Genomic DNA, 25,491 nt, shown 5'->3' with positions numbered 1-25,491 from the left:
AACCAGAAGCTGATTGCTTCTAGTCTTTTTTGTATGAACTATTCTCAGAACTATGGTGATATCTTATTGCTGTTTTGATTTGCATTTACTGTTTTCATATGTTTGTCACTCATATCTATGTACTCTTTGGGGAACTTTTTGTTCAGTTCTCCCTCCCCCTTCTCTCCCTCCTGTATCTCTCTCTCTCTCCTCTCTCTCTTTCTCTCTCTCTCCTCTCTCTCTCCTGTCTCTCTGTCTCCTCTCTCTCTCCTCTCTCTCTCTCTCCCTCCCCCTCCCTCCACACTGTCTTTCTATCACTTGTTTTTTGGCATACACCCAGCTGTGCTAAGGGCCTGTTCCAGGATTTACACTGTACTCCTAGCAGTGCTAGGGGACTCTGGAGTACTGAGGATCAACCCTTGATGGCAAGGCAAGCACCATTCCTGTGGTACTCTCTCTGACCCCTCTTCTCTCGATTTTTAATGGGGTTCTTTTTTGATGTTGTTGAGTTTTGTGAATGATTTTTATTTGATAGATATTCTTCCTTTCTCAGATGGATAGTGTACAAATATTTTCTACCATTTAGTTACAATGTGTGTTTTCACTGTAGTTTCTTGCACAGTGCAGAAACTCTTTACATTGAAGCAAGTCTCTTTGTTTAGTTTTGCTTTTGCTTCCTTTGTTGTTGGAGTTGAATCATTGAAGACACCTTTGAAACCACTGTCATGAACAGCTCAGCCTATATTTTCCTCCATACATTTCATAGAGTCCAGTCACATGTGAGGTTCTTTAGCCAATTTTCAGTTAACTGTTGTGTGTGGTATTAGGTATGATCCAGCTTTATTTTGTGCCTGTGCTAGTTTTCTAGTTTTCTAGAGAAAACCAGTTTTCTCAACACCACTTGTTGAAGGGGCTCTTCATCCTCAACTTTATGATCTTAGTTCCTTTGTCATAAATTAACTCCATAGAGCTAAGGGCTTACTTCTGTGTCAATTATATTACATTGGTATTTTTATTCCAGTGCAAGCTGTTTTGTTTACTATAGCTGTGTAGTATAGTTCAAAGTAAAGGAATGCAATATTGCTACCTTTTTATTTTTCTTTCCAGAATTACTTTAATTATTTGAGGAGATTTGTGGCTTTATACAAATTTATTAGTATTTATTTGAGAATGCCATTGGAATCTGCATAATTCTTTAGGTAGAATGGTCCTTTTAACCGTGTAAATTATTCTAGTCTACGAACATAAATATTTCTCCATTTCCTTATGTCTTCTATTATTGTAATTGACACTTAGAGTTTCCAATCTATATCTTTGCCTCCTATGTTGATTCCTGAATAGGTGACTGTTTAGACACAATTGTAAATGAGATTTTAAAAAAATATCACTTCCCTTCTACATCATATTTTTCATATAAAGTTCAATCAGATTTTTGTGCATTTTTTGTAGTTTGCTATTTTTACTGTATAGGTTTATGCATTCCATACTTTTCTGCCTGCTGGGGTCATTAGGGTTTTTTTTTTTTTTTAGAATATTATCAACTACATGTAGTTGTTATTTGACTTCTCCAACTTGAATCCTTTTAATTTCATTTTCTCACCTAATTGCTTGGGGCTGGAACTTGCAATACTATGTTGAATGATGGTGGTGGTAAGAGTGAATATCCTTGCCTTGTGCATGACCATAGGAAAAGTTTTTCTATTTTTTACCAGTGTATTGTAGTTTTGTTGTATATAACCTTTATTATACTGAGGAAGCTTCCTTCTGTAATTTATTTAGAGTTTTTACCATAAAGAGTGCTGAATCTTACTTTAAAAAAGTCTACATCTATTGATTACATCATATGAGTTTTATCTTTATTAATGTAATCTATTATTTTCTTGGATTTGTTTGCATTGAGCCATTCTTTTATCCTTGGTATCCCACTTGATTGTGTAATTTTACAATCAGTATTCTGGCAAGTAAATTTTGTTTCAGTTAGCACCTCTTAGATATTTTAACTATAAATTAGAAATCCTACATAAAATGCTATGAAGCATTCGGGATCATAATCAAATTATCATTTTCAGTAATAGGATTTTAGAAAGATTTTTGTGTGTGTGCATGGCAAAAATAGAATCAAGGACCTCAAACATTCTAGGAAGAGCATGTATTCTTTGCACCATACCATTGGCTCAAAAAGCTTCTTTTTCATATAGACATGACCAAGCCTAGGATAGAGGCATCAATATAAATTTATTCTATACTTTCAATGTTATTTGTCTCTCATAAGTAATATTCCACACCACATCTATTTCTACCTTTTCTTATGTTGTGATAATTCTCTTTTTCCTGACATAGAGATGACTTTATAGATATTCTATCTGTGACTACAAATTTGAACACAATGCCAATTTTTAATCCTCCTTAGATTTACCCAGGTCTTGGAAATAATTTGAAGTTTTTGTATTTAAATGAACTTGTAAGCAGAACTCCATACTAAAACTCTCCTCTAAGTCTATTTGATCATTGAAGTCCTTGTGCTAAATTCCCATCCAGAATATAAATAAATGTGAAACCTACTTTGTTGAAGATGAATGGATATCTAATCTACCATGCAACTTTCCTTCTGGGGTTAAAGTTTGAAGCTTATGAATAATATAAACCTTATCTAATTAAAAAGAAATATAAAGATATATTTTTGACTCAGATTTTAGGGAGTTGCAGTAGGTTCAGGAGTCTCTATCTAAATCCGTACCTTTGCTCATGTGTGGTTTCTCTGCCTGTATATATTTGGTTTCAAGAGCTTCACATTTTTGTTTTCTTTATGTGTCAGAAATAACTGCTTTATCATATATTCACCATATTCATGAAAATTTTTTTTGCAAATTACAAAAATTTTTGTGACATTTATTTTTAGGTACCTAGTAGAAGAAATCAAGAAAAGAGAAGGATTCAAGTTACTTATGGAGGTAAGGGATTCTAGAGAAGATAATTTTACCAGTCAACAATGTTGAAGGTGATAATTTTTAATCTATTTCGTTGGCTTTTATGTTGTAGACCTAGAAACAAGTCATTAGCTTAATTCATAAAGTCCATTATGTTAATTTAGTCTATTACTGTGTATTTTTCCTTTGTTGGATTCACAGAGAGCACGATTGCCTTAAGTATTGAAAATTAAAGTGCTCAATAATAATTACCAAGGATAATTTTGAATAAATTATGACCTCTATCTTGATATATAAATTGCTTAATGATTATGCTGCAAATTTTCAACTGTGCTTTAGTGGTGCCTGCATGTAAAAAAATCAATTAAGTGAATATAGAGCAAAGCATACAGTTTTCTTTTTTTATAAAATAATGAGAGCATAGTAGCTTTGGAGCACTGACAAAATAAGTCATGTGTTGTTGTATTATATGTATGTATGAGAAATGAGTAGTTAAAAAGATGAATATATTATATTTTTTATAAAATATATACTTTCTAAGAAATGCCATAAAATATGAAAATATTGAATTCTAATTTTTGAGAAATATAAAATTTGCAGTTATCTTGAATCTCATCAATACAGCTTATAGAGATTTTAAACTAAATATAAAAATTACCTGGCAATTGTAGGTCAGCAGCCTATACAGTACAAATGCAACCTGATTTATTTTTAGAACTTATTTATTTAGCAAGATTCATTGATTAATTTCTACTTGCCCAGCACAGTTCTATGCAGAGAATTTTGTACAGAGAAATTCCCTCATAGGATGATGTTTACATTCAAATAGAAAGTGTCAGGCAATAAGCAAATATATAGAAAGTATGAAGTAATAACATCTATATTAAAAAAACAGATTTGTGAGAGATGACTTTTTCAAAAAAAGCAGAGAGCTACGAATTGGCAAGTATTATGGAAATTATTAGGTTAAAATATTGACATGGACGTGGATAGAGGACAACTAGTTGGTTTTTAATAATTTAGATGTGGTGCCAAGGATTAGCTTTTCTTCCCTCCCTCCCTCCCTCCCTCCCTCCCTCCCTCCCTCCCTCCCTCCCTCCCTCCCTCCCTTACTTCCCTCCTTCCTTCCTTCCTTCCTTCCTTCCTTCCTTCCTTCCTTCCTTCCTTCCTTCCTTCCTTCCTTCCTTCCTTCCTTCCTTCCTTCCTTCTTTCCTTCCTTCCCTTCCCTTCCTCCCTCCCTCCTTCCCTTCTTTCTCCCTTCCTCCTTACTTCCTTATTTATTTTCTTTCTTTCCTTCCCCTCTTCTCCTCTCCCCTCCACTTCCCTCTTCTCTCCTTTTCCTCAAGGTTGTCTTTAATCTGATATCTGAATTATGATAAATACCCATGCATGTGTCTGAGGAAAAGGTACTCTGAATGCAATCAATATGTATCTGAATACGTTGAAATATTTCTATGTGCTTATAGAGTCAAAGTAGGTATAAAGAGCAAAGATTAAGATGATGGAGGGGCTAGAGAAATAGTACAGTGAGTGAGATATTTTCTTGTACATGTTGGTCTGAGTTTGATCCCTGGTACTGCATATGCGACCCAGAACTCACCAGGAGTGATTCCTGAATACAGAACTTGAGGTAACCCCTGAGTAACTCCATTTATGGCCACAAAACAAACCCAAAAAGTGGAGATACTTAAGTAGGAGGTGTGGTCAGAGATCAGATCAGAGGGCATCAGGAAGGTCATGATTAGACCTTTGGATTTCTAAGTATAGTTATAAGGGAAGTTTTAAGTAGAGGAGACTATGGGTTCTATTTTTAAAGATCATCTTGGATGTTATGAGAAAGGAGGAACAGTCTGTAAGAAAGACAAGAATTAAATAAATGAGGCACATTATAGGCTTCCCAGGAAGACAAGTTATAGCAGTTCAGGTGAGATAGGACATTATACCTCAAGCATGTTTGGGAAATATTTCTCCAGAGAATCTTGACCCCAGGGCCTTCACTGCTATCTAAAAAGAAATCATTTGATTAGAAAGTTCTCAGAATCAAAAGTTCTGGAAAACTAAAGATCAAAAAGAACTTACAAAGATAGCAGAAGAATCCATATTTAAACAGCTTTCTAAGAGTACGACAAAGAATTAAGAAGACAGATTTAGAATGTCAAATATTCTACAGGACAGATGACCTAGTTTCTTTGACAGGTAATCAGTATAACGGAAAGCAAAGGAGGGCATAAAGATGATTACCTTAGGGTCAAAGAGAACTAAGAGAAACAGCAACCAAATGTTTCTGTTCATGGAGCTGTTGTAATGGTTAGAAAAAGTTAATTTTCAAAAAGTAAATTTCAAAACAGTTATAAAATTCGTAATATGAGCTGATAATGGAAAAACAGTAGAGTTATGGATAAATCTTAGGCATGGTAATGACATGAAAGATTACCTAAAAATGTCTATTCTTTCTATAGATGTACATGGGCATGTAGGGTTGAAAAAGAAAGCAAGGTAATTGCCTTGAGTTTGAATTTAAGTCACCATCTTTATTTGGCTGAGGTTTATCAAGCTTTGCTTGCTTTATTTTCTAATGATGGAGCACTAGTGCCTATGAAAATTTTGATATATATATATATATGTATATACATATATACATATATGTCAAAACTATATACTCACTTTAAAAAGCTAGAAGAAAAGTGATTTGTTTTAAAGATGACATGACAAATCAATAGTACAGTGGGTAGGGTGTCTGCCTTGTGATCACCTGACTTGGTTTCAATTCCAGGCACCACATACGATTTCCAAGCCCTCCATGAGTAATCCTTCAGCACAGAGCCAGGAGTAATCCCTGAGCATCATTAGATGTGCCTTCCAAAAAACAAGCTAAATTGATGAAATTATTAATAATCATTATATATCCCTCCTAAAGTCTTAAGAAAGCGAGCGAGGAGATTTCTTAATCTTTATCTCTAAGGAATTGCAAAAACTCACCTCACTATAAAGAAAGTATTACCGTCATCCGTTGTTTATCAGTTTGCTCAAGTGGGCACCAGTAACACCTCCACCAGTCCCTGTCACATGCTAGTGTAATCCGATGGCATATTGGGGGCTCTTTCAGTGCCAGGGGAATGAGGACTGTCATTGTTACTGTTTTTGGCATACCGAGTACACCATGGGTAGCTTGCCAGGCCCTGCCTTGTGGATGGGATACTCTCAGTAGCTTGCCATGCTCTCCAAGAGGGATGGAGGTTTTGGGGGCAGCCTTTAATCGTCTTACAGACAGGTATTCCCAGTCAGGTACACACACACACACACACACACACACACACATATTTCCCTCTATAATTTGTTACCTACTGTCTGAACCCCATCAAATATGGTGTGGCAATGTGGTAATTATGGAAAATGAGTAGAGAGTGTCTTATGATGCTGTGTCAGTTCAGGACTATGTTCATTCATATGTGAGGCTCGGCTTGAGCGTTTGGAAAGAGGCCTGGAGTGTGGCGGCAGTTGGGTAGTAGAGATCGGCTGCTGGGGCTGGGTCCCTTGGGGTGGGGAGGACTCTCACTCTACCCCCTCTGGGGTGCCCCAAGTGAAAACAGCCTGGCGCAGAATCTGGTGGCATGGTTATGGGGGCTTCACTTTATGCTCCCTTCCAGGAGAAATAGCCATGAGTTCTGGAGGGTGGGTGATGAAGAGATTATCTGGTGCCAGTGGGAGGTGGCTTATGGGTGTGACCCCTGGGTCGCCAGAGACTGAGGGAAGCAGGTGGAGGATCTCTGCTCCCAGATCCCATTGAGCCTAGATTGTAAGGTCACAAAGTTCTGCATTACCTGAGTTTCGTGGGACTTCACTTATGCGTGAGGCTTGGCTTGAGCATGTGGAAAGCGGCCTGGAGTGTGGTGGAGGTTGGGTTGTGGAGGTCAGCTGCCAGGGCTGGGTCCTTTGGGGTGGGGAGGGCTCTCACACGCCCCCTCTGGGCACCCCAAGTGAAAACAGCCTGGCACAGAGTCCCATAAAGAAAGTAATTTTTTATAATTTTTTAGCTTTCTGCCCCAAACACACTATCACTGGGATCTGCTGACTCAAGTTAGTGAAAGCAGGTCAGAGAAATAATCTAGCAGGTAGGGGACTTTCCTTGTATGTGGCTGACCTTGGTTCATTCATTAGCATCCCTTGACCACATATGGTCCCTTTAGCACCACCAAGAGTGATCTCTTAGCACAAGGCCAGGAGTAATCCCTGAATACTGCCAGTATAGCCCCAAAACAAAGCAAAACAAAACAAAAAGATTAGTGATGATGGCTTCCTAAATGGTATTTCAGAAATCCTAATTAAAGAGTTTTTGTATGTGCTCTATATTTGCTTATTTCTTTGTATCCTATTTGAAAAAAATTAAGTAAATGTGAATCTTGAATTTCATAGATCATTGTCAAGTAGACTAGCCTCTTTTTTGTTAAATAATGCCTTTAATTGATTTAATAATAACCCTAATGCATACTAAAGACATACATAGATTTAATTGGATATCAAGTCTGTTAAACTGCCAGCTCTAGGTTTCTGAGTTTAGAAGAAAAATTGGTTTGTATATATACACCCACACATATATATCTATACACATACATACATAATTATTTCCCCCATTGTTTAGCAGATGGCAGTGAGAATGCTTATATTAAAAACATGAAATCAACATAACAAACCAGTGTATACATATTTTAATATCTTGTCCTGAAATGAGAAAAATAATATATGTACATCCATCTATCTATCTATATTCTTAATGATAAAAGGCTATCATTCAAATGAAGTCTGCGTTGATAAAAGACACTGAGAAACATCCCTTTATTATTCTGTGTTGTATCTAAAAATCTAATAACTACTTTCCCAGCAGTACATTCATTCTCTTTTCACTTCTTTTATTTAGTTACTGTGAAATCATAAAGTTATTTATGATTGGGATACAATGCTTTAACACCAGTCCCCTCACCAGTATCTATTTCAGTCCACCAGTTACATCAGGAACCCCATGTGCCTTGCACCAACCAGTCAGCTATTATGAGAGAAGCCATTTTTAATTTTTTTTTTTTGCACTATGACTTACAGTACTGTTGCTGATAGGGCTTCATGACTAATAATTTACCACCTTTCAGCACCACCTCCTCCTCCTGGTTGAATGCTTTCCTCTACCACAGATGTCCCTGTACTATTCCCCAGCCTCCTCAAATAACTCCAGTTTCCTACTGACTACCAGTTCTCACTAGTTCTCATGTTTCTTTGTTTCCACTGTCTTCGGGTATTAGTTATTCAACCATTATGTTTCCTTATACCCCACATATGAGACAGCCATTTTGTGTTAATATCCCTCCCTTTGACTAACTTCACTCAGCATGTACTTCTCCGGGTCCCTCCATGTAGCAGCAAATTTGTGACTTTATCATTTCTTATGGCAGTGTAATATTCCACTGTTCACTGTATTTATATACCATAATTTTTTTATCCAGTCATTTATTCTTGAACATTAAGGTTGTTTCCAGATTTGGACAATTATGGATAGTACTGCAACTAACAGGGGTGCCAATGTCTTTTTTCCATTTTTATTTTTTGGCCCTTACAGTATATTCCAAGAAATAGATTTGCTGAGTCAAATGGAAGCTCAATTCCTAGATTTTTTAGAAATGTCCATATTGTTTTCCAGAAAGCCCTGACCAGATGACATTCCACCAGCAGTGAATGAGTCCCTTTCTCCCCATATCCATCAATACTGGTTGTTCTTCTCAATTGATGTGTGCCAGCCAGTCCCTGTGGTGTGAGATGATATCTCATTGATGTTTCGATTTGCACCTACCTGATGCAGAGCACATCACTGATATCACTTCATATGCTTTTTGGACATTTGTGTTTCTTTTTTGAGGATGTTTTTGTTCATCTCTTCTCCCCATGTTTTGGTTGGGGGTTGGATATTATTTTGTAAAGTTCTATCAGTGCCTCATGTATCTTTGATATTAACCATTTTACAGATGATTAAATAATCAGATTAGATAAATAATGTCTCCCATTCCATGGACTGTTGTTGTATCCTGGTCACCATTTCCTTCTAGGTGCAGAAGCTTAATTCTGTGGAGATCAATGTTTTTGTTTTTGTTTTTGTTTTTTTGCTTTTTGGGTAACACCCAGCGGTGCACAGGGGTAACTCCTGGCTCTGCACTCAGGAATTACCCCTGGCGCTGCTCAGGGGACCATATGGGAAGCTGGGAATCGAATCCGGGTCGGCCGCGTGCAAGGCAAACGCCCTACCCGCTGTGCTATCACTCCAGCCCCCATGTGAAAATCAATGTTTATTTTTGCTTCCACTTGCTTGATCAACGGTGGCTTATTCTTGAAGATGCCTTTAGTTTCAATGGCATGGAGAGCTTTGCATACATTTTCACTAGATACATTCATTCTTATACTATCACTTACATATTTTATTTTGATCTCATGGGAAATTTAAGTATTCAACTTTTAAAATTTTCTTTCCTTTACTTCTGTGTTAGGAAGAATTATTTTGGATTCATAAACTTTTCGATTTATAAAGAATTTCAAGCCTGTCTACTGAACTTCCTCCTCATAGCAGGATATCTCTTGATAGTTTCTATAACAGATTAACCTTTGCCTAAACACCTTCTGTGTTAGAGAATTCATGCTTTATTTCTCTTCCAGAGAGCAGCAATGTAAAGCTATATTTTTATAATAATTGAATTAGATCACAAGAATCATTTTGTTTTCAAATACAAGCATATATTTTAATTTTTCCAGTTTGACCTTTGTACCACTTTCAACTATTCACCAGCCGTGAAGTTTTTTCTTTTCTTGGTGTCTTTGCCTTTGCCAGTTTTTCTTTTTTCCATTCTCTCTATGAAGAGCTTTTCTTTTGGGTACTCTTCATATTCATTATTTGGGCCATTATTGGGCTCACATATTATTGAATATGCTTATTCGTATCTAGAGCTTTACCATCATAAGACTTCGTATGACTTGCTTCCAAAACTTAAGTCCTTTGTATATAGTTTTTTTAATTTTATTATATTTTTACAAATTAGTTCACAATATCTGATCACATCTGATATTTGAACACCAGTCCCACCACCATTACACCTTCCCACCATCATATTTCGGATGTTTCCATCCTGAACTTCAATCCATGACCCAAAGCAGAACTGAAATAATTTATTTTGTATTTTTTGTTATGAATAAACCACTGAAAATCCTCCAAATTAGTTTCCTTAAAGGAAAGTGTGTGAAGATTTTTGTATTTCACCCATGGGCCATAAAGCCCTTCTATAAGAAATCACTAACATGTAACATGTTATTAAAGGTTGAGTCTTGTGTGCATATATATATATATACATACACATATATACATACATATATATATATACACACACACATATATATGTAAAAATATATTTCCCTGAGATTGGCTGCTTTCTACTTTAAACCCCATCAAATGTGGTGTATTACTCTTGGAACACTCATAACTTGGGTGTGAGTTATGAGATGTTGCGGCCACTCTGTCCAGGAATCGGTTCATTCCTGGGTGAGGCTCGACCAAGGGTGTGGAGAGCTCTGTGAACACCACAGAGGTTGAGTTCTGATCATTTTCAGCTGCCAGGGCTGGGTCCCTTGAAGTGGGGAGGGGCCTTACCCACGCCCCTCTGGGTTGCCCCAAATTAAACATCCTTACCTGGGGTCTGGTGGCATGGCTATGGCGCTTCCCTCCCCTCCCCTCCCCTCACACCCTTCTCCTCTCCCCTCCCTTCCCCTCTTCTCTTTTCTCTTTTTGTTCCCATTTCTTTTATTCTCTTCCCACTTTTTTCTCTTCTCTTTTTCTTCTCTTTTTTCTTCTTTTCTTTTATTTTCCTTTCTCTCCCCTTCCTCATTCTCTTTTTTATTGTTTTGTTGCCATACCTGGAAATATCCAGGAGCAACTCTTGCAAAGTTTGCACTGAGCTATCTCTCTGGCAAGGGTACTGCATTTTTCAGGGCTGGAGCAATAGCACAGTGGGTAGGGCATTTGCCTTGCACGCAGCCAACCTAGATTCAATTCCCAGCATCCCATATGCTCCCCCAGCACTTCCAGGAGTAATTCCTGAGTACAGAGCCAGGAGTAACCCCTGTGCATTGCCGGCTATAACCCCAAAAAAGCAAAGAGCAAAAAAAAAAAGTACTGCAGTTTTCAACAGACTCCCACAGATACCTCAATTGCAACATTTCAAAGCTGAAGTGCAGCTATCTCCTTTATCATAATTTTACTTAAAAAAAAATTAAGCCTCTAACAAAAATCTTGATGTCTTTACTGTCTCCTTTTCTCTTTTTTCAAATGTGCACTGGGTATTTAATCTTTTCAACTTCCAAATCTATGTTCTTACTTCAGGCTCTCATTACCCCTCATGTTACTTTGTTCTCCTAACTCATGTCCTATTTTCAGTCTTAGACTTCACAGACCTATCTTCCAAATGACAGCCACACCATGGCCTTAAAGTAACACAATATGTTCTCCACATTAATATTCTTCAGTGTTCCCACATTGCCTGTGGGATCAAACATAAACTCCAACGCATGAAATATGAGGAAACCCTTTGTGAAGAGACTCCAGTCTCCATTTCCAGATTCACCTCTCCTCAGTATATTCTGTTATCTATTCCTTCCAAGAGCTTAGTATCCCTTTCTGCACTTCTGTTTCAACATGTCTTTTGCCAGGAACATTTCTTGCATTATGAGAATTTTTTTTTGTAGACCTCTTTCCATTGTACTTTAAATCCCTTGATCTAGCTCCATTATTAGTCTCTCAGTTACTAGAGACAAGCATAATTTATAACTTTTTTCTCATTCCAATCCCTAGTCTAATAATCTAGGACATAGAAGATTCTGCTTATAATATATCAAATATTTTGTTTGTCCTTTATAACTAAAATTTTTGTTCAAATGTATTATGCAGTTATTAATGTTGTGATTTGTCTTACCGAGTAAAAATTTATTTTTAATTAAAATTGTATGGTGGGCAGAGTGATAATACAGTGGTAAGTGCTTGCCTTGCATGTAGCCAATCCAGGTTCAATTCCCGGATTGTCCCTCGAGCACCACCAAAAGTGATTCCTTAGTGCAAAGCCAGGAATAACCCCTGAGCAGTTCTGGGTATAGTCCCCAAACAACAACAAAAATTAAATAAAACAAAATGTTATTGAACAAAATTCTGTTTAGTACTGTGAAATTATAAGTTATTCATAATTGTGTTTTAGCCTACAGTGTTTCAACACAAATTTCTTCACTCCACCAATTACATTCTCAACCACATTTGCATCCCACCCACAGTCTGCTTCCAATTGGTCTATATTTGTTTAATAATCTTTTCTGATATTATAATATATGCTTTATTTCTTAAAATACATCTGTACTGTTCTGTTCTAAAATCAGAATAACATGCACCCATTTCTCTTTAGCAATACTTTTGTAATTCTCCATGAATTTTAAAGATTATGACAAAATTTTTATTGTACAAGTCTTTTGTATTCTTAACTATCCTGTTCATGTATGGATAGATTCCTTTTCATGCTGTTTCAATTTTATGATGGCTGATAAGAATGATGGAATATGAGTCTAAAACACCCAGAGTCATCATCTATGTAGGGAACTAAGTACATGTAAATACTTTTACTATGCAAATACTCATTAGTCTTTGAAACCTCTTGAAGAAAATCATTGTATATAATAAAAACTACAGAGTAAAGAAATGGAAAACTCAAATATGTTCCTTGTGAATATTCAAAGGAATAATTTTTTCATGCTCAATCAATTACAACAATTTTGAAAATGATTACACTTAAAGCTTTCTACCAAACGGAGCACCAAATTTGGTTCAGTAAGATGAAATATGATAAAGTTTCACAAGTTTTCACATGCCATTGCCCTGAAGCCATGCTTTCTAAAAGAGAAGGGGCAAAAAGAATCATAGATATATCACTTCTAAAATACACACTAAAGGAATGTCATTAAAACAAGTAAATTTAAGAGGTGATTCAAAAGATCTTGATGTTAATTTAAAATATAATGCAGATTTGGCAGAAGATAAAACCTATTATAAGGTGAGTTATAACTTTAGCATGGGTCATGGACCTAAAACAGAATTACTAATTTAATGATGTATTAGTCAGGATCCAACAACAAGAAAAAAAAACTGTACTGTAATTTAAAGTGGGAATATGCTATGCAAAGATAGTAACAGAAGATTTAGTTATGAGGGATTGCCTTTCAGGGAGAAAGAAAAGCCCAAAAGTTCAAGACTAGCAGATATGGAGAAAAACCACTGCCACCGCTCTTTTTTTTTTTTTTTTTTTTTTTTGGCTTTTTGGGTCACACCCGGCGGTGCACTTGTTACTCCTGGCTCATACACTCAAGAATTACTCCTGGAAGTGCTCAGGGGACCATATGGGATGGTGGGAATCAAACCTGGGTTGGCCGCATGCAAGGCAAAAACTCTACCCACTGTGCTATTGCTCCAGCCCCGATAAACCACCATTCTTAAGAGTAATTGACTTCTCGGGCATAAGTCTGCTCCCTCCAAAGGCTGAGATCTAGATGTGGGGGAAAAGGTTCTGTGTGGCTCCCTGGTAGAGTCCAATAAACTACCACAGGATCAAAAAAGGTTCTGTAGGAACCTACTTTCTGCTTTGTTTTGGGCCTCACCCAGCAATGCTCAGGGTTTTCTCCTGGCTCTGTACTCAGGAATTGCCCTGGTGGTGCTTGGAGGACCATATGGGATGCTGAGGATCGAACCCCGGTCTGCCACACTCAAGGCAAACACATTACCCACTGTACTTTCACTTGAGCCCCCAAATTTACTTTCTGGGGTGCCAGGGGATCCCACCCACAGAGAGGGATCATGTCTTGGAACTCATTCAGTCTACCCACAGAAGGCTGCCAGAAAAATGATCAGAAGGCCTCACTGGAAGTACGCACTGATCTGCGTGAGTGTGCCAGAGTGGTGGTCCTGGGAAAAAGCTCTGGGAGCCACTTGCTTTCTGGTCACCTGGCTGCAGGAGACCCATGACATGAACACAGGAGATGCCAGGAGAGGTACCTCTGCTTTATCAGTGTCCCTCCAGCTCCCTCTACTGACAAGTCTAAAATCAGACCAGGTGGCAAAGAGAAATTGTTAGGGTTAACCTCCCAACTTCACCAAAAAAGGGTGGATTTAGAACTAAGAGGTAGTAAATTGATAAATGACATACATACAGAGTGTCTGACGGGGAAAAAATCTTTGATAAAAAGATATGGGTTCCTAGAATCTGTTGAGACAATACTTTTTCTACTTTCTAATCAATCATAATCACTTAACTTGAAAAGATGTATTCATATAATATAACCAAATAATTTGGAAGGTCAGTACCTTGTATCCTAAATTTTAATCAGAAAGTCACATATAAATTATGTAAAATTTGGTTTGGAAACCATACCTGGAAAGTATCATAGATGATTCTTGCCTCTGTGCTCAGGGTGAATTCTTGGCTGTGTTTGGGGAACTATATGTGTTACTTGGAATCTGAACTGGGGTAGGCCACAGGGAAGGTAAGCTCCCTATTTTCTATTCTGCCTTTAAAATTGTATAAATTTCAGAGATGATCAGAATCTTGGGCTGGAGGGATAATAATAGGGTGTTTGCCTTGCATACAGTTGACCCAGATTTGATCCCCTATACCACAACAGGTAGGGCCTTTGCCTTGCACGCTTCTGACCCAGGTTCTATTCCTTCATCCCTCTCAGAGAGCCTGGCAAACAACCAAGAGTATCTTGCCCACATGGCAGAGCCTGGCAAGCTACCCGTGGTATTCAATATGCCAAAAACAGTAACAAGTCTCACAATGGAGATGTTACTGTTGCCCACTCGAGCAAATCAATGAGCAATGGGATGACAGTGATACAGTGATACACCTCATTTGGTCCTCCAAGCCCTCCCGTGTATGCTCCCTGAGTGCAGAGTCTGGAATAAGCCCTGTGCACCACTGGCTGTGGCCCAGAAAGCAAAACAAAACAGCAAAACAGACTAATGGAGTCTGATGATATATGCTTGCTAACAATGAGCTGAATTGTATAGAAGTAGACTTTGAACCCACTGTACATTTTGAGTATTAGTATCTTTTTTCCTTTTTTTGTCAAATACAGCATGTTACAAATTTAGGAAGAGGAAAGATAAGATCAAAACCTTTTCTGTAGAGCTAGCAGTGTTTCTGGGCATTAACATGTGATTTAAAATCCACTAAAATAAGAACTCTACATGGTACCAGACTTGATTTTAAGATATAAAGTGATAGCCGTTTCCTCCTTCTGAAGTACCTTGAAACTTTATACTGGCACCGAAGCATAACTTTGATGGTTATTGAGAGCTGTTAAAACATTGGTTATTGCCTCTGCTCTGTGTTTGTGGTGGGGAAATGGAAGTCATTTTAAATACTGTCAGTGCTAAGACTCAAGTGAGGGAAGCACTGAAGGGGTGAATGTGACTGATTGTCTTTTTCTGGATCTAAGATCTAAGTCCTTCTATCTAGTTTGTAATTCCAAGATAGGGTTATTTGTGATTCCATTAGCATGGGACTTCATATGCTTTTGTTCAGAGAATATGAAAGGTGTGGTAGAGATCTCCTTTATATGACAATGACTGAACCAAACCTGTTCAAGAATGATATCCCATGTTTAACCCAATAATGTCTTATAGAAAATAAGATTACTGGGACAGATATTGGGCTGTTTGTTGGCCAAAGGTTACACACTACTGATTTCAGAATTACCTGAGTTGCCTCTCAAAATGTCATTTCTTTAGCTGTTTCTGTCACAGACTTAATCAGTTTCCAGGCATTCTGAGCACAGAACTGAGAATTACATTTTGAATAATTTCTTCTCATTCACCCCCTTATTGATGTTTGAGTGCCAGGAGTCAAGGTGATCTTATTTTCTTCATTTTATTTTAAAGCAACATTAGTAATATTGCTTTTTTTTTTTTTAGCGGGGGCACACCTGGCTCTCTGCTCAGGGGACTATATGTGATGCCAGGGATCAAACCCTGCCATTAAGACAAGCATCCTACTTGCTGTCCCTCCTTCCCCCAATATCAGCAGTATTATCAGACCAGGCAATAAGGAACTTGTCAAGGAAAGCAGGAATGGATGCCAACATTGGCTATCTTATTTAGGGAAAGAATTCTTGGAAGGATACATACTCTAAATGACTTAGAGGGGCTAGAGCGATAGCACAGCGGATAGGGCGTTTGCCTTGCACTTGGCCAACCTGGGCTTGATTCCCAGCATCCTATATGGTCCCCTGAGCACCACCAGGGATAACTCCTGAGTGCAGAGCCAGGAGTAACCCCTGAGCCTCGCTGGGTGTGACCCAAAAAGCCAAAAAAAAATGACTTAGAACATTGAAGGGAGGAACCAGGGCATCTCCCTCAGATATATATCAGCTCCCTACCCCAACACCCGAGCCGAACCAGAAGTGATCCCTGATTGCAGAACCAGGAACAACGTCTGAGCATCATAGGATATGGCCCCAAAACAAAAATTAAAACAGAGCTAGGTTGAACCAACTCTGTATTTCATGAGAATTTTCACCCTGAATCTGTGCTTATCCCTCCCATAGAGGAAAGAACTCCCCCATGGGTGTACTCAGTAAAAAAATTTCCAGTAGCCTATTATCAGAAATAAAGCAGAATGGATGTCTATTTTTATCAGATTTTAATTTTTATCACAGTTATACAGACATGATAGTTTCTAAAGAAACTAAGGTGAATAATTGCATTCTGAGATTACTATTAGGCTTATCATAGGTTAATTAGGAGGTTAATAAAAATAAATAATTAATTTTTTAAAAACCTTGTGATTTTTCTTAATCCACAGCCTGAATATGCCAATATTTGCTTTTGGTACATTCCACCAAGTCTTAGAAAGATGGAAGAGGGCCCTGAGTTTTGGGAAAAACTTCATTTGGTGAGTCATACATGAATTGTATTTTTCTTTGTGATGGAACAAATTGAACGCCCGCTGTCTATTGATCCTATAATTGATACTGTACTAGCAAAAGGCCCTTAAAAATCCTGGTTCCTAATTTATTGCAAAGTAATGAAATTCCAGAATGTTGCAGACAGTGTTCACATTTAACAAATTTGTATTCTTGACTTTCACATACATTCAAAATAATATGTTGTGTGCAAGATAATCACGGAATGCATTAGAAGTTCTGACACACAGTGCACATCGGGGAGCATTATCTGGTGATGCGACACAAAGTCAAAGTTGGATGGGGGACAGTGGCTTCTTTCAACTCCGCTCGCATGTCTCCATGTCACGGACCTTAGAGAGAGTGTCAATAGTCTAAGTCTGGTCTCCTTTGTGTGAGATTGTTCTCTCTCCACCAACCTTGTATCTTATCCCCAAGTGAGAGAGGGACAGAGACAGAGAGACAGAATGTATGTGTGTGTGTGTGTGTGTGTGTGTGTGAGAGAGAGAGAGAGAGAGAGAGAGAGAGACAGAGACAGAGAGACAGAGAGACAGAGACAGACAAAAAGGAGACAGAAACAGTGGGCAGCAGTGGGATTTAACTAATCGTTAGACAAATATGTTTGAGCCTTTCTCCACAGCCATTTATCGTGAACCAACTCTCCAGAGTGAGAAGAAGCCCTGGGATCTAGAAATTTGCATCTCTCTCCATATTTCTCCTCACTTGACCTGATCCTTAAAATCCTGCCTCCGAAGCCAGGGAGAGAATACAAGGAATAGGGCATTTATGCTGCACACCAGCGGCCTCTATCTAATCTATAGACTACAGAGCCTCTCCAGTTATAGCCCGGAGACCCTTGTGCATCACTGGATGTGGCTCTGGAAGTCCCTGCGCACTGTGGTCATCCTTGTCACCATATGACCCAAGTAGGACTATCGCCTGGGGCCTGAGCTCTGAACCTTCAGCCCGGTTGATTATCACTGTAGCTCTTGGATCCTTGAGCATTTTAAGGAGACCCCTCTAAAAAATCCTGCCTCAAACTATATATTTCCAAGAAGTATGCAGCCTCATGAATTTACATGACTTGGTCCACACCTGTGCCATATAGACGTGGTGCACTGAAGTGACCAGCGGGGTCACTCCTGGGCATCTCTGTGCAATGAGACTTCACAGTGTGCTGGTATTATCAAATTTGGGTACTTTGCTAGGCCCTGAACCCTTCCGCTCAAGCACACTTTCTCCACGATCCCGGTTAGCAAAAGCTTTGACCTGTAAACTGCTCCCTAGCCTCAATGGGAAAATCAATGAGAATGTTCGCAGATTTTATGAGCGATAGCCCTTCTACTTGCCCCACAGAAGAAAAGGGAAAATATTCGAGTCAGGCAAGCAACAGACATTTCTGTATTTACTCTGGCTCTGCATTAAACCTACAAGTAGGGAGAAACCTAGTAGGCAGGGGGGCAAATGAATAAAAAGACAAAAGGATAAGAATAAAGAGCTACTGAGCCAGAGAGATGGGACAGGGGATAAGGCACTTGCCTTCCATGGGACCAACCCTGATTTTATCCCTGACACAATATTTGATCCCCCAAAGCAGTGCCAGGAGTGATCTCTAGGCACAGAGCCAGAAGTAAACTCTGAACTCCACAGGATATGCTCTCCCCCCCCCCCTCCCCCCCCCGTCCAGCCTCTCCCCTCCAAACAAAGCCAAATAAACACAAAGATAAGATAGAGGAAAACAGGACATTTCCAGGTGGAAACTGTTATGGAAACAGAAAGGCCTTCTCTCCCAATGTGTGACACAGAACTGAGAGGTGAACAGTAAGTAAATGCCAGTCTGGAGACCAGTGTAAAGAAGTAGATTACAGGAAAAATCACACCATAATAACCAAGGAACTTTTGAGAAGAGGGTGAGGGATGTGGTTAGAAGTCCACAGGGGAATAAAGGGAAGAGGAGGGCGGTCAGATGAGGGCAGATGGGTCATAGGATTCTCATCTTCCGTAACAGGGAGCCTGGAATTTTTATCATTGCCTAAGTAGGAGGAAGAGGGAAGACAGTGAGTGTTACCATCGGGCCACCTGAAACCTCAGGCACAGTATCTTCTTTAGGCATCAGCTCATTTTCTGTTTATTCCCGGCTTATTAAAGTGCCTGCAAAGTAGAATAATACATGCTCAATACGTAGCAGTTCAATCTCTTGTCAAACCTGAGATCAGCAGCAAAGAGGGGGAGAGATGGATGACACTTTTTGTGCCTTTGCCTCAACAAACCCTTCATTACCCATTTCAGGCAGTTAGCAGAGTCCTTGAGATGTGTCTGCATTTTAGTCACACAATGCAAATGGGAAAGTGCTTACGAATACATTTCATATGTTAAGTAATCCAAAAAAGAAAAAAAAAGAGAGAATTGGACAATGTGAGGTTTTAATGGTGAGGTTTCTGGGAATATTTTTTCTATTTTGATGAAATGCAACTGACACTTTTTTGATGGCATGGGGGAGTAATTGTTTAGAGCTGAGGAAGATATGTTTAATATTTTTCTCACTTTTTGATTGTTAAGAAAAGACTGTGATATTTGTATTCTACTGACTCAGGATTGTTGCACAGACACAGATAAGAATAACCAAATAGTCATATTATGTTTGGAGATATATTTGGCTCACTCTTTCTTTTTTTAAAGAGTTATGTATATTGTTCTTTGGAGTTAGATACTTTAACAGATAATGCTTAACTAGAAATTGAATTTAACCAGGATGGTTTCTTCTTTTTTTTAGTATTTATCGAAATTGATTCTGCTATTCATGATTGTCCATCCCTACACTCATGAAGAAATACACTCTTCATGTGTCATTTACAACCATTATACTTCCTTATCCCACCAAATATCTTTGAATGCTGTTATATTTAATTGTTGTGGTTGTTTCTGATCATTAAACATGCATGCTTCAGACATATTCTGGGTTTCCTTTTATTTTCTACATGGATATATTTTCGTGAGTTCAGATGAAACAGAAGAAAATAGTTCTATTGTTGATCCATGTGGCTTTCTACTTGCTATAGTGTGAGATGCAAGGGTCTGGGTTATAGCCTGCAGTGTTCTTCAAGTACATTTGAGATTTAGTCTGAGATTGATCTTGGTTGGATATTCAGAAGCAAATAAAAAAAACCAAATAACACTTTGTCCCTCTGATTCTGAGAAGTGTCAGCCATTTGATAAGCTTTCCTTTTGACAGCAAGAGGAGGGGGATTCTTTGGACATGAATCTGGAGTTCCAGAATGTGATTTCTATGAATCTGTACTTGTAAAGTATGTGTGCTCATGTAAGATAATTTTTTGAGAGCACAATTACTGTGCAATCTAATAAAAACTCTGAGAGTTACTGTGTTACATTATGTTCAATCATTAGGTTCCAAGAGCTTCTCTTTTTAAGATGCCCCCCATAGAATGCAATTCTTGCTGATCCTTTCCAATACTTGTGGTATTCTAACCCCTTATTACTTCTCTACCCAGAACATATTTCCTGATCTTTTTCTCCTGCCATTTCTTTCCCCTCATTTATTTTCATTACTCTCTGCATGTTCATGCTTCAACTCTGCTTTATCAATATCCCTCTCCTGCAGGAAGTCTGAGAATGGCTTTCTGTTCTCTACAGTAGCAGTTCACAACCCTGAAGACTGCTATTTAGAATAAAAATGGTTAATGTTCCCTTTACTCTCCTAATATGAAACCAAGAGAAAACATGACCTACTTTGTAAAAGACAATAGAAGAGAGGCTGGAGAGATAGTACAGTGGGTAGGGCACTTGCCCGGCCCATGGCCCACCTATGTTCGATTCCCAGAATTCCATAGGGCCTCCAAAGCTCCTTCAGGAGTGCTCTCTGAGTACAGAACTAAGAGTATGCCCTGAACACCACTGTGTGTGCCCCCTCCCCACACACCAACCACTTAAAACAGGACAAAAAGTAGAAGGCCGTGCATGTCAGGGAAAGTAGTATTAGTAATATAGGAAAGCATATCCTCTACTTGCTAAGTTATATACCGAACACTATTAGAAATCCCCAGGAGATGATAAGATTCGTATATATTCTTAAAATCACAGTAAATGTAAGCCACATACAAGTGCAGCTTTTGATAAGGACAGAATATGGCTGGTACAGATATAGGAAGAGTATAATATCAGTGATACAATTTTTTGGAAGGGTGCACAACTCTTGGTAAAACACTGAAGAGAACATTTTCCTCTGATTTACATGGTAGTAGAAAATGTCGTGCTGATTAAAAGCAGACACAGAATGTTTTGTACTCTATGTAAAGTAGCACTGGGCTCTGGTTTGGGACCATGGCAGCAGCAGAGCCTGTCATTGCGTGCGTTTCCAGCCGGACAGCTGGAAATACTGTGCAGTGTGGAGTAGCTTTTCCTTGCTCAGCCCTGCCCTACACACTGCAGCAAGAGTGCCTGGTCTCTATCCATTAAATATACTCGCACATAAAGAAAATCAAATACACCTGTCCAAATTCCCACACTATTTTAAGAGTCATTGTATGCTTCCTTGAAAACGATTGGTCCACTGGATAAAAATCTAGCCTTGTCTGCTTAGCATACTAAGGACCCCCTGTCTGATCCTGTACTAATTATCTGATTCAGTCTACTTTGACTTTTAGGATTGATGAAATAAACTTTGTTTTATTTATTTATTATATATTTATATTTTATGACTGTATTGTATTATGGGCTGGAGGGATAGCACAGCAGGTAGGGCGTTTGCCTTGTGTGCAGCTAACCTGGGTTCGATTCCTCCGACCATCTTGGATAGCCCGGCAAGCTACCAAGAGTATCCCGCCCGCACGGCAGAGCCGTGGCGTATTTGATATGCCAAAAACAGTAACAAGTCTCAAAGGAGACTTTACTGGTGCCCGCTCGAGCAAATGGATGAGCAAGGGGATGACAATGACAGTAACAGTGATATTGTATTATATATCATCGCTGTCATCCCCTTGCTCATCAATTGCTCGAGCGAGCACCAGTAATGTCTCCATTCATGCCTGTTGCATGCTAGTGTAGCCCAATGGCGTCTGTTCGCTCCCGGAACATGAAGAGCACGTTATTGTTACTATTTTTTTGGCATATCAAATACATCATGGGTAGCTGTCCAGGCTCTGCAGTACGAGGGCTGGGAATTGAACCTGGGTTGGCCGTGTGCAAGGCAAATGCCCTACCTGCTGTGCTTTCACTCCAGCCCCATATAAATTGTGTAATATAATAATACATCATATATTATTATATATTGTTATTTATAAAATTTATTGACTGAATATAATGAGAGAAGTTTCATAAATTTTTCTAATAGGAAACAGGTCAGAAACAAGATAATGAATACCTTTGTGGTTCAAGTTGCAAATTATTATGGCTTTAATGTTTCCATAAACTCAGGGTATTCATAGAAATTGCTAATGGGTACAAACAAAAGTTTGTCCATGTTTTCTGAAAATCCACCTTATAAAACATAGCAAATACTTGACAGTTTTTTTTCTGAAAATCCACTTATAGTGTATTTTTGAAATTGTGGACACATGCAAAAAATACTACAGGGACTAGAGAAATAGTCCTGCAGAAATAGTCCCACTTGCCTTGCATATGGCCCACTCAGCATATCTGGCATCCCATGCATCCAATGGTCCCCCAAGAACCACCGGGTGTGATTCCTGAATGCAGAGCCAAGAGTAACCCCTGAGTACCACTGAATGTGACCCAAAAAATAAACCATGATTCATAGCCATGATTGAATACCATAAGAAATTGGAAGGAGCTTGAATAGTCAACTATAGAGAGTTGTTTAAAATATGGTACACAATTTATAAACTACTTTCTGATATATAGGCAATTAAAACTATTTTCCAAGATAAGATGCTCATGATTTATTATAGTTGAAAAAGTTATGACAATTACTACATTTAATCTTAATTTGAAGTTTTATGTTTAAATACATATGTTTATGAACATATAAAAGAATGTATGTTGATGGACAAATGATATCTACCAAAGTATTTTATTATTATTTTTTTTGGTTCTGGAGTCACACCCAGTGGTGCTCAGGGCTGATTTCTAGTGGTGCTTGAGAATATATAGTATAGTATATAGTATATATACTATAGATATACACCATATATAGTACCGGGGATAGATCATGGGTCAGCCACATGCAAGTCAAGTGCCTTACCTGCTGTACTATCTCTCTGGCCCATGTGAGTTATTTTAAGATGAGCTATAAGTGGTTTTTTGCTTTTATATTCCTCTGCAAGTTTTAAATTTTCTATAATTAACTGCTATTTCTTTTGTGAAAAAAAAGACCAAAGCAACAATAATAAGCCAAATATAGAATAATTGACTTAATGAAGCAATAGAGTTTCTTGCTTCTTATCTAAAGACTCTCCAGTTTTTTTGGCATCTATTATCACCTTAACAATGTGAAAAAAGTAATCGAGCATTCCATTTACCAGGTGTTTATTTCTTTTAAATGTTCTACATGTATAACTTATAAATGTAGCACATACATTTAAAACTTCACACAATGTGAATTTTTTTATGGATGAATTTTTAAAAATTAATTATTAAAAGAACATTCTAATTTTTCTTCCTGCACCATACATAGATAATTGTGTTGTTCAGTAACTAAGATTACACTTTGCAAACTTTTTTCTCTCATGACTCCTTTTCAGATGACATCTATACTATGTCATCTCTTCCCCCACCCCTACTCTTCTTACAAAAAATACAAACATTTTTGCACTGAAATCCGACTGAGTCCCATCTCAGTGGGATTGCTCTGATGGTTTATTATAAGATATTCACACTAGATCTCAATCTCCTAGGGCTCCCTAAAATCTTCCAGCATTGTGGTAGAGTTATAATTTCTTCTCTAAAATCAATGCCTGAAATAAGTTTACATATGTTTGTTTCTTCTAGACACTAATTCTGGGCTGGAGTGATAGCACAGCAGGTAGGGCATTTGCCTTGCAGGTGGCCTTGCACGTTTGATTCCTCTGCCCCCTCAGAGAGCCCGGCAAGCTACCGAGGGTATCTCTCCCACATGGCAGAGCCTGGCAAGCTACGCATGACATGTTCCATATGCCAAAAACAGTAGCAACAAGTCTCACAATAGAGACGTTACTGGTGCCCGCTCGAGCAAATCGATGAGCAACAAGATGACAGTGATGATGATGATGATGATGATGATGATGATGATGATGATGATGATGATGACAGAGCCTCATTCTAGTGTTCAAATATTGAGAGAAAAACATGGGGCGAGGCTGAAAAGAGGGGAGCATTAAACCTGGAGAATGTAAAGGAAAATTCCACTGGTTTCTTTTGTCTTATCATAACTCTGTACTAGCGCCAAAGATTTCCTCCTTTGCTGTCATTTCATAAATAAGTCCACACGACACCAACAAAATTTACATTCTTAAAAGTAATTAACCAGTTGTCTTTTTGTCCTCTTGCATGGGCATTTCAACTTTATTTTTTATTTGCTGACCTGCAGATTTGTGACTAATGTTGGTCGTTTATAATGGGTTCGGTTCTCCTCAATAGCAGATTAGGAATAAATCTTTCCAGGCCCACTTGATGGGCTTGTTGTTTTATTGCTTATTTGGAAATATAACTTGATCTGATATTCCAGATACCTTTCCAGAGAATTTAGTATTCTCCGTGGCAGCTTTCTGATTCATAGCCCACTTGAAGATGAAAGTGCGTAAACCCCGTTGCAGTTGGGGGCCTGTGCTTCTGGGCAAGGCTCACAGCAAAGACATCCAAGAGGCACTTCCTGGAATTGTGGCTGTGTACCTTTTGCTGTGCTCCATTATTTCCTCTGTGTGAATGTGTGTGTGTGTGTGTGTGTTTATCTATATATGTGTAATGTATAAATAAAGGGCCCACACACATTTTGATAACTTCTGTGCATTTCTGAGAAATCTGATTTAAACTTTCTTTCTTGGGGACAAAGGGGGTTCCCAAGCAGTCCTCAAGGATGATGCTCTCAGTGACTCTCAGCTCCATCAGTTTAATGCAAGAGCCTGAGAAAGTGATGCTGCTCAGATCCTGGAGTGATGGGGGTATCTAGGCCACCCCACTAGTACCCCGTGCCTCCAGGGCTATCACCAGGGTTGCTCGGGGGACCATGTGGTGCTGGAATTAAACCCAAATTGGGTGCATGCTTGTTGTGTACCCCAGGACTTCTATTTCTATGGCATTTTTATTCTATCTTCAGGCCTCTGGAAGTTTCTTTCCATCTATTTCTGTAACATTCCTATGCCCAATGACTCATTTTTTTATGAACTAAAAACGCCCATTTTTTAAAAGGTGCAATGATTATAAGTCCATTTATATTTTTAAAGGTGAGGTTCTTCATAAATGTGCTTTTATGTGTCAGAATTAGAGTAGTTTCTTCAAAAATCCCATTTCTTCATCATCTCTCATTTTAAAGTTACTCTTTAAAATTTATATTTCAGGGAAATCTAATATGGGAGAACCTTTGAAATAAAATGTTTCTAAATGTAAGTTGAGAACCTTC

The 25,491-nt window shown here is 38.4% G+C and overlaps 1 protein-coding gene across 2 annotated transcripts in view; it reads left to right on the top strand.

The window, feature by feature from the left end:
* GADL1 (glutamate decarboxylase like 1) overlaps positions 1-25,491 on the top strand; it is a 199,127-nt gene that overhangs the window by 114,562 nt on the left and 59,074 nt on the right. For both annotated transcript variants that reach the window (XM_004603847.2, XM_055135746.1), the window contains 2 exons: positions 2,879-2,930; positions 16,823-16,912. In XM_004603847.2, the coding sequence (XP_004603904.1) occupies positions 2,879-2,930; positions 16,823-16,912 (142 nt within the window). The remainder of the gene's footprint in view (positions 1-2,878; positions 2,931-16,822; positions 16,913-25,491) is intronic.

This window comes from Sorex araneus, chromosome 4 (assembly GCF_027595985.1).
Source record: "Sorex araneus isolate mSorAra2 chromosome 4, mSorAra2.pri, whole genome shotgun sequence".
In the NCBI taxonomy this organism is placed as follows: Eukaryota; Metazoa; Chordata; class Mammalia; order Eulipotyphla; family Soricidae; genus Sorex; species Sorex araneus.
Note: the sequence above shows the minus strand (reverse complement) of the source record. Positions and strands in the feature narration are given on the sequence as shown.